We start from the raw sequence: 9878 nt of genomic DNA, 5'->3' as shown, positions 1-9878 counted from the left end.
CCCAGTGAGCCCTTGGCTCGCAGCTGGAAGCGTCAAGTCGGGCGCCTCGGGAGAGAAGAGCTGGCGGAGTTCCTTGGGAGTCGCTGGGAACCGGGAGGGGTTGGAGCGGGGCCGGCTGAGGAACGCCGAGCGAGGGCTGTGCCGAGGGAAGCCTTTCGTAAAGGAGGCGCCGGGAAGAGGGTAACTCCTCTCAGGGCCGCCTGTGGGATTCTGGAGTCATCCTGGCGCTCCGATGACCTCTTTCCTCTCTTTCTCGCTTTTGTTGGTTTCCTTTTGTATTGCTTAAACAAAAGAAAATAGGCCTTTATGTTGCAGGAAGACCCTCGTGAGGGGACTGTGCTAAGAAAATGTAAATTTCGGAGGATGGGAGAACTGCTTCTCGAGCAAAGAGGGGTTTTGTTGTGGTTTACAGTTAGGAAAAACTGCCTGACAGGAGCTTCATCATCTCTGCCGTGGGTAATTCAGTGCTGTTTAGGCTACTGTTTCACGCACACTTTTTCATTGCAGTATGAATTTCTCTGGTTCAGACCACCAGGCATTGCTGCAAAGATAGGCCAACATTGTTCACCGAGCTAAAATGTCCTTTTGTTGGGGAAAGAAAAAAAAGGAATTGTTATGCAGGATTGTTCTGACTTCTTTCTTCTAGACCTAAAACAGGGTCTAATGAATTCCTTGTGAATTGGGTGAACTTGGAGTGATTCTTAGATGGAAGTTCCTTCAGTAATTTTATACGTGGCTTGTTTCCTTAAGAATTTTGCAATTCTGCTCCTGCTTGTATGCAACTGTTTCCTGCAACATTTATGCTGAGGTGTTTTTCTTCTTGCAGCTATCCATTCCCCACCCCTGAACTCCTCCGCTTCCTGTATGATGTAGAGGTTTTGTAATGTCCCTGAGCAGCACTTGTCCTGCTCACACACACGGGTCTGGCCAGATGTCTCTTGGGGCTGCGTGAGTGTGAAAACAAGCTGCAGCCAGTGTGTGCCTGCTGTGGACTGCGAATTTCCTTGTTTTTTCCGCATTTGCCAATGTTTAACAAAACATTCCTAAAATCCACTTCGCCCCCCTCACCCTTTCCCCTTTTGTAGTGAGTCTAAACAACGGAGGAGTTTCTAATTGGTTTAATTATTTACCCTCCAGGCATTTTGCGTGCTGTCTCCAAACTGTTAAAAATCAAGGGGAGAAAGCAGCAGGGGGAAAAACAAAATGTCAAAGCTCTACCCTGTTAACAAGCATTTTAGAAAGATTTATGTGAGTAGTTTTTGTTTTAAACAAATTTCAGAGCATGAAAAAAACTTGAATACTTTGACTAAAACTTTGAATTTTTCTTTTCAGTTTATGCTTTTATCTTGCTTCTCAAGTTATTTTGAGAATCCCAGTGATCTAAGATGTAGTGCAGATGTACAGGGAACTCAACAGGTCGTCTTTGTGTGCTGTGAACAAAAGCCATGTGCCTGTGGCATGGGACAGTGGCAAAACGATCTTTGCCATGTTGTGTCAGCTCTGTGGAATAAGTATAGGTCCAATGTCCTTCCACGTTTTTGCAGTTCAACAATTAATTTTAAATTATGAGTACTGTTTAGTAATGGTAACCATGAAACAGAGCATGCTTTTAATGGATAATATCCCTAGCAGGTCCATAATCTCGTGTTTACAAAGACATACTTAGAAGCATCTTCATGCTTCTATGAAAGCCATCCAGGTTCTGTGTAACTCCTGTAAATCCTGTGGCTTGGTTAGGGAAGGTTCTTTTGTATGTGACCATGCAATCTTAAAAAAATCAAATTAGTAAATTCCTTTAGTCCTCCCAAAGTGCGGTGTCAAAACACAAATGAGAGCCAGATGTGAGCGTATTTGAGCTTTGAGGCCAACAGGAGCTTTTGGTTCCAAAGGGTTCTTTGAAAGTTTTTGAGAGCAAGATGTCTCGCACTCCATCTTTGTCTTGTCTGACTTTGCTGACTGTCTGAACATGGATGTGGAATTTATTTTAATGCTTGTGTCAGAAGGATTCTTCTTTGGAGACTTCTGAAATATATTTTAATTTGTGTAGCAAAACCAGGCACGTACTCTAGGTGGATCTGTATTCCTGAAGAAATACAGAAAATTCCTGTTGTCTGGGTGGTGAGAAATAACCATCTAAAGGAAACCCTGGCTTGCTGTTCTCTGGAGTGGTTTGACCGCAGTAATGGATGCTGGTTTCTGTGCACCTGCATCACTTCTTTGTGTCTGACCTTTCCTTTCTGTCCCTCATATGTAAAAGAAATTGATTTAATTTTTTCTTCTTCACAAATGTGCTGCCAGGATTGGTGTGTGTGTGTACACAGTGCCTGGAGCATAAGGACAGGCTCATTAACATCAAACGCACTTTCAGTTTACTTAAAAAAAATGATAGAGTAGATGTGTCGTAAACTGTCCTAGGTCAAGAATGTTAATTATGCTTGTTCATGATTTTCTTTCTAATGGTCAAGAGTACTATTTAGAAAGTCACTCCTCCTTACTCACACATATAGTTCTCTCTTTTTTTTTTTTTTTGTTTGCCGGTGCATGCTTCTGTAAATACATAGGAAGAGCAGCAGCCTTGAGACTTCCTGCTGGAAGTGTGTCAATACACCACACAGTGGTTTTATTTGTTAGAAGAAGGATATGCAGCTTTGTGTAATCAACATTCTGTCACAAGAAATTGAAGCTAAGTAACTTTTCCCCTCACCTGCCAGCTCTCATTCTAAATAATGGTGTAATTTCTGTGAGTTTGTAGCTGTGTAGTGAGGTGTGTGGACACTTAACTGTGACGGCTGCTTACTCTTTGCTTAATAATCTCCTGAAAATCGCCTAGATTGTGAGAAGAGACTTGTGCTTTGCAGCATTGCTTGAATGTGTAAGAACTGGACTTTGGATCACCAGACTACTTTGAGTACTTGATATCGTTGTCTGTAATGGAAATAAGAACTACTTATATTTGTCTCAGAGTTACTAGCTAGATGGCTGTTAATACTGTTTAAACTAGGTGATTTTCTGGAGAGGGAAGTCTTGGCACAGGTTACGAATAACATTTTCCATTGAGTTCAATAGATGTGCAGCGGATGCATATTTTCTTTAGCTATGACACGCTGCTCAGAAGGTCTGCTCCAGCTTTTCCTGAGTATCATAATAAGAAGAGTGGGGTAGGCAGGACTGAAATCTAAATGATATTTGAAGGCTTTGGCTGTTTTTTTCCATCAGTATTACCTCTAGAAAATGTTTTGCTTAGTAGATCTGAAGCTGAGACTTGGAAGAACTGTGTTTCCTCAGTCATTAGATTTCAGTGATACCGTTTTCTGACAACTGCATTTATCATAGATTGTTTGACACCACCTTTATTTACTGTTCTTGTTCTATTTGCGACTCTATTAAATTGATAATGTCTGTGTGGAATATTTGCCTCATCCAGGGTTGGATCTGGTCAGATTATCCAGAGCGTTAGGTTTGGTGTTTCACCATTGTCAAGACTAAAATGATACTTGCTAACGATCTGTTTATTAGAGTGCATCATGCACATAAATGTGGTGTCCGGATACTTAAGTCTTCAAGTGAGAGTGACCAGCCTGAGGTTTTTGGTTCCTCTGTGGCTCTTTCATATGTCATTCCCATTTGGGACTATTCTGTGACTGGGTTTCTGCTGGCACAGGGACAGCTGGGTGGTCTGGGTTGCTCCTGAGGTTCCTGCAATCTATCTGCACACCTGGTCCAGCTGGGTGATATCCTACTAAAACCACTGTGGAGCTTAACGCTGACTTCTCTGGGAATTTCTGGACCTCCATTCTCCCATGGATCCAGATATTTTGTGGCTCTCAACCATACATGGATTGTCAAATTTCAGGTTTAAAGTCAGGTAGCTTTGTCTATGTTACCTAGGGAGAATTTTTTTGTGTCTCCAGCAGCTGGGACCATAAAAACTTTAGGCATTCTTGGAAATGTTAACACACTTAATGACTGTCTTGAGTACCTTATCTGTGCCTCTTTTTGAAGTTTCTTTTTGATTTCCTGTTAAGTGTCTTTAGGGTTGTTGAAATCGACCTTAATTGCACTGGTTTGGGAGCTGAAGTTGTGCTTGAAATGTTTTCTCTCTTGCGTTCTGTGTGTGCTGGCACAGCTGTGATTAAAGTTTGAGGTTTGGTGCTCTGTGCTGTGTAAGTCAGAGAGCAGAGAAGGTGCTCACTGCTGCGATGTGGTGTAAGCATGCAGCAGCCTGGGAAGAACTGGGAATGGGCCCTGGTTACTCAGCAGTGATTCTTTTGCATTTACAGTGTAAGTGACAGAGCCCTGCCAAGGCTGGTCTTTAGTGTCTAGGTGTCAGTGACAGCCTGGGAGGAGGGGTGCACTGCTTTGCAACAAAAAGTACTGAGGGGAGGTCACTGCCTTATTTCTTATGCTTGATCTTTTAATTTTCCAGAGGGGAAAAAAATGAAACAAGAGTTTTAAAATTTGAGGACTTGCCATGGAAGACTCAGAAGGACATCACTTCAGCTCAGTGGAAGAGGAAACCAAATACTGGAAAGAGTTGGCTATGAAATACAAGCAGTGGTAAGGCAGTGGCTTCGTTACTCTAAGTTGTTTGATAGGGTGCATAGTCCTGCATTCAAAGACATAGATACCACCTCGTAGGGGAGTACATTTAAGGTGAATCAGCTATCTTGAGTGGTAGCAGGAGCAATGCTTCTGCATAAACTACAGCAGCCCAGAGTCCTTTATGCCTGTTTGAGCAGTCCATCAGTGCTGCTGTGGTATTGCTGGTTTTGGTCCCTGCTGCGGTTTGAATAGGACCAGGTGTGCTGAAATTGTGCCTCTGCCTGCAGTCTGTGGGCAGCCTGGGTAAATGTAACTCACTGCAGAACCTTGTCGGGGCTAGATGATTCAGGCTGTTGTAGATGCTGCCGTTTACTTTTTATATCTCTATGTAGATCAAGAATGTTTTGATAGCATGTATATGGAGAAGGATCCCTGTCTGCAAATGGACATACTTTGTTTGCTCTTGCTCTAAATGCAACAAAGGGTGAAAAAAAGTCTGAAGTTTTTAGGTGCTGATATTGGTGTGTTCTCTCTTAGACCAGATGTTCAAACATTTTGGGGCTGTTTGTTTAGCATGCTGGAGGATTATTTCAGTAGAATTGTTTAAGTATATTAGAAAATCTTTCCATCTTTCTCTTTCTCTCACTTTTTCTGACAATTTAAAATGGCTTTGTTAATATTTCTGAATAAATAGAGTTGAATAACAGATTAAATATACAGATGGCAGTGGACAATATACAAGCTAAAGAGACTCCACATGTCCTCAACATCTGTAGTGTGAAGACTGACTTTGGGTTTTTTCTTTTTATTTGAGCTTCTTTTATTTGTTTACTCATTTGCTATTGGGTGGTGTTCCATGCTTGATAGGGAAACTTTTGCATATGGTCCTCTCTTCCTATTGAATATGTGTGTCTGAGAAGGGTGCAGAGCCCGCTGTTAAAGGGCAGTATTTTTTTTTTTAACTTGAATGTACAAGAGATTTATTTTTTTTTAATTCACTGTGATGAATTATATTACTGGACTTGTTCTCTAGTGCTGAGAATACACAGGAGGAATTGCGTGAATTCCAAGAAGGGAGTCGAGAGTATGAAGCGGAGCTGGAGACTCAACTGCAGCAAACAGAGTCCAGAAACAGAGACCTTCTGTCAGAAAATAATCGCCTGCGGATGGAACTGGAGTCGGTTAAAGTAAGAGTGGATGATGCATGCGGTATCTGTACATCCCGAGTGCAAAGATGAATGAGACAGGCATGTGCAGATTCAACTTGCCTTGTGGATGGGGACCTTCCTCATTACAAAGAAATTGAATAGAAAACTGCAAAAAACCAAAGTCTTAAGAAATAACAATCTGGTTTCTGCTTTGAGGGAGCTGGTTATGTTGGCAATGTTCCTGAAACCCTGTCCACAGGTTGTGGTTATGTGTTAGGGCAGATTTGAGAAAGAAGAAAATGATTTGAAGTAGAGCAGAGAATAAACATGAACGTTGCTGCTGTTCTGTTCCTTCTTCCATCTACTTAGTCCTTTTGTTGGCAGCTTTGTTCCTGTCTCCATTGTGCAGACACAGATAATATTGCAGAACAATCAGAATACAAACATTCCAGCAGTGTTCTTGCATTATATAAGAAACTTTGTAGGTTTAAGCCCTTTTTACATAGTTGTGTATTTATTATCTGGCTTTCCATATAAGCTGGGAAGCAGGAGCCTGTGGGTGACACAGAGAACTGAGAGGCATAAAACAGTTTCAGTCCTGTTTTTTTTACTGAATCTGTCTGTACTTAGGGAAAAAATATTTATCTTCTTTACACTTGCTTAGCCTTCAGTGAAACTAAGAACAAGCTGAAAAGCATTAACTTCCATAATTATAAAACATAAGGGATATGAACTTATTGAGATGGAACTTGTAACCAGAGTGACTTAAGAAATAATGAAGCTATCTAGGGTATGAAGAGGGATGAGTCTGCATCATTTCAGTCTCATTAAAGAGAGATGCTAGTCCCTGTGCTGCTTGACAGGCTTAGAAAATACTAGTAAGTTGTCTTAAACTTAAAAAAAAAAATTGTCGCTGAAATTGGTGTACCTTTTTAACGTTTGATCTTGTTGGCCTTTGTTGCAGGTTAGGGCTGGGCAGGCCACTAAACGCTGCCAGATGCTCTCTAACCCCCTCTCACTCCCCAAACAGGAAGGAAAAGGGAATGAGGCAGATAAACTTACGGATTGGAAAAAGAAAATTAAAACAGCTTTAAAGAAACAGCAATAGAAATAGTGAAATGTATGGCTATGTACACACCTGATATTGACCTGGACTTCCCAGCTCCTATAGCAATCCCCCGTGATGCTGGCAGGCCCAGGGCCCACAGCAGAGGGGAGCTCGATTCAGGAACTTGGTATTGGGATCAAAGGCAGAAGATTTGGCCGAGTCCTCCTTGGAGACCTAAACCCTTGCAATCCCTCAGTTTTATACTGAATATGACATATATGGAATTGCATACTCTTGTTGGTTGCCTGTCCCGTCTGTTCCTCACTGAGATGCAACCTTTCACTTCCCTGTGACCCCTTTTACTTCCCAGCACCCTCAGTGTGGCACACAAGATCCAGCAGTGACTTTGGTCACTGTGGGAATAAGTATCAGCAAGAGCCTTTCTGTATCCCAATCCCAGGCAGTAACTGTAAACCTCAGGCGTTATCACTGCTGGTAGCAGACACTGTCTGCCAACGCGTGCTGCTGACTTCAGAAAGTGCAGCCTCTTTGAAGAGACTGAGCTGAGGAGTGAAAATCACTGAACACAGTTGGCTGTGTTTAGCTCAAACCAGGACAGCCTTTTACTTAGAGGTGAGGTACACTCACCCAACAAACACGACGCCTTATTTTGTAGGGCTGGGTCACTATCTGTGGAGCAGATTAACTTAATTGTGCTTCTACTCAGCTGGATGCGATAATGAGCTGATGGGAGTGAAGGTATTTGTGTAAGTGATTAATCACCAGGTTAATCCAGGTTTGCAATGCCTTTTGTCTGAACTGGTGTCCACATTAGTGTCTTAGGGAAATAACCTTCTATTCCAGGTAGTTGTTCTGTCCCTTTAGCACCAAGTTAGCGATGCCCCAGCGAAACTTCCAAAGCTTGTTTCGTTGTATTGATTATGTTGCACCGATCTTGGTTCTTGTTCTATTAGTACCTTGGAAGTATTAAAAGGTCTGCGTGTTGTAAGGCATATTGGTTTACTGTTCTGTGTTTTAAGAAACTCACGGAAGCTGATGGCTTTGGGGAGAAGGCATAAGTTTCACAAAGCTAAAACCTGCAGCTCATTTAATTGAGGAGGGTGTTGACTGTTTTCTTTCTCAAGGGGAGCTAGGGTGAGAGGGGAGGACAAAGTACCAGCCAAAGCAGTTAATGAAAATAGTAGAAAACAGTGTAGAACCTCAAAAAGTGGATGATAAACGTATCTTAGAAAATCTTAAATTATTCTTCACAGTAGATAACTTTATTAATACATATTCGAACCTCTTAACAATTGACTATTCATGCACCCTGAAAACTCCGGTAGCAGCCTGCAGTGAAGGAACAGAGACTCCATTGATGTCCAGATCAGCTGATAGTTGATCGCAATTGGCTAAAAACAAAGACTCAAACCTTGCAGTTCTGGTCTTTTATCAGAATCAATTCAAGAGCAAAGCATTGAGCTCGTGAAGCTATTGAGTGGCAGGGTTAACTGAGCCCATCCAGGGTTGGTTTCTGCATCTAGGTCAACACTGGTGAACCTTGCCAGGCCCACACAGGTTGTGGCTTTGAGCTTACCAGCCTGGCGTGTGTGCGTGTCCCCCCCTCTCAGAAACCAGAATTCACACTACCTAAAAATAAATTGAAATAATGCTTTGGAGGGTGTGTTTAGAGAGTCCTGAAAAGCTAGTTGAAAGCCATCTGCCTCATAGAGTTTGGGGACTCTTAAATTCAGCATGAAACTGCTTTAGAGATCTGGAATTACAGCAGATAGATCTGGAATTATTACCACACTGTAATCGAATAAGAATTTCTTAATTTGGAATGGGTATATCTCCCCTTTCCTTGTCTGTGCATTTCATGTACTAGAATAGCTGTCTCCAAATTATCAGTCATGCTAGACTACGTGCCGTGGTTTTCAAATTCAAGTGCACAAATCTGTTTTCAGTGTCTGCAGGTGCTTTGTACTTAAATGCACTTTGTGAATGCAACTTCTAGCAATCGTGGAGTTTCAGAAAAATCTCTAGAATGTTGAAGTGTTCTGATGGCAACATCATGGAATCTAAAGCATTGCGGTAGATGGTGTGCATGAAGCTTTCCCTGTCACATGGTGTGGAGCTAACTCTGCACATAGTGGTAACAGCAGGAGAGAAATATTTGATGGAGAAGCTAAGCCTTCTTCCCTGTCTGTGTCTCTTTTAAATGTCCCCTGGTGTGCATGCTCTAAAAGGAGACAGAGTTTGTTTTACGTTCACATCTAAAGTGTGTTGCATAACTGCACGTGAAAAGTTTTGTGATCAAGAACTGTGAACCTGCTTTGGGCTAATAAAACCAAAAGGGAAGCAGAGACTCCTGCTGGTTCCACAAAAATATCTAAGTGTCTCACCTGGATATTTTTCTTCTTGTTATTTAGACTTGTAGGTACAGCTTGACTTTTTGTTAGAGTTAAAAATTAGTGGCTTCTCTTGCATCTTGCTTTGTGTCTTGCTAAAGCTCTTGAGGCTGAGAAATTATGCTGAGTCTTGCTGTCTTGGAGAGGAAGGAATGGCCCTGTGCTGTGGAGATGTGAAACTACTGCCCAGCACCATTGTTTGATAAGGAGTGAGAGGAAGAGCTGTTGTCTGCTTTCAGCCTAGAAGCATGTGAGCAGTTGGCTTTGATGTTTTATCGTAAGGTGATGTTTCTCAAGAAAACTTCACAGCATCTGCCTCTGCTCTCATCAGACAATGCCACAGAAAGAGAATGTGCATTAAGTCCTTGATGTGCTGTTTGATTTGCCTTTGATTAGGAAAAGCTTGAAATGCAGCATGCGGAAGGATACAGGCAGATCTCTGCACTGGAAGATGATTTGGCACAAACAAAAGCGATTAAAGATCAACTTCAGAAATACATTCAAGAACTTGAGCAAGCAAATGATGACTTGGAAAGAGCAAAAAGGTGACCTACCTTCTTCTGTGTTTTCTTTTTTCACCTCTTGTCTTGTGAGCTTGGTGTTGCTGAACTGTTTGCGATTCTGTGCTCATTAGTGCTGCCATTCTGAACTAATCACCTAAGTGATGATTGTGGTGAAAAGATTTGTGGCAGATGGGAAATGCAAGATTTATTTTCTCTTCCACTCCCC

The 9878-nt window shown here is 41.9% G+C and overlaps 1 protein-coding gene across 1 annotated transcript in view; it reads left to right on the top strand.

The window, feature by feature from the left end:
• Positions 1 to 4428: 4428 nt before the first annotated feature.
• NDE1 (nudE neurodevelopment protein 1) overlaps positions 4429 to 9878 on the top strand; it is a 10554-nt gene continuing 5104 nt past the window's right edge. Inside the window, exons 1-3 of the mRNA XM_009876915.1 lie at positions 4429 to 4557; positions 5576 to 5729; positions 9546 to 9694. Coding sequence (XP_009875217.1) covers positions 4472 to 4557; positions 5576 to 5729; positions 9546 to 9694 — 389 coding nt within the window. The 5' untranslated portion in view covers positions 4429 to 4471. The remainder of the gene's footprint in view (positions 4558 to 5575; positions 5730 to 9545; positions 9695 to 9878) is intronic.

This window comes from Apaloderma vittatum, unplaced genomic scaffold (genome assembly GCF_000703405.1).
Source record: "Apaloderma vittatum isolate BGI_N311 unplaced genomic scaffold, ASM70340v1 scaffold25339, whole genome shotgun sequence".
Classification (NCBI taxonomy): Eukaryota; Metazoa; Chordata; class Aves; order Trogoniformes; family Trogonidae; genus Apaloderma; species Apaloderma vittatum.
This window is presented reverse-complemented; position numbering and strand designations above follow the sequence as displayed.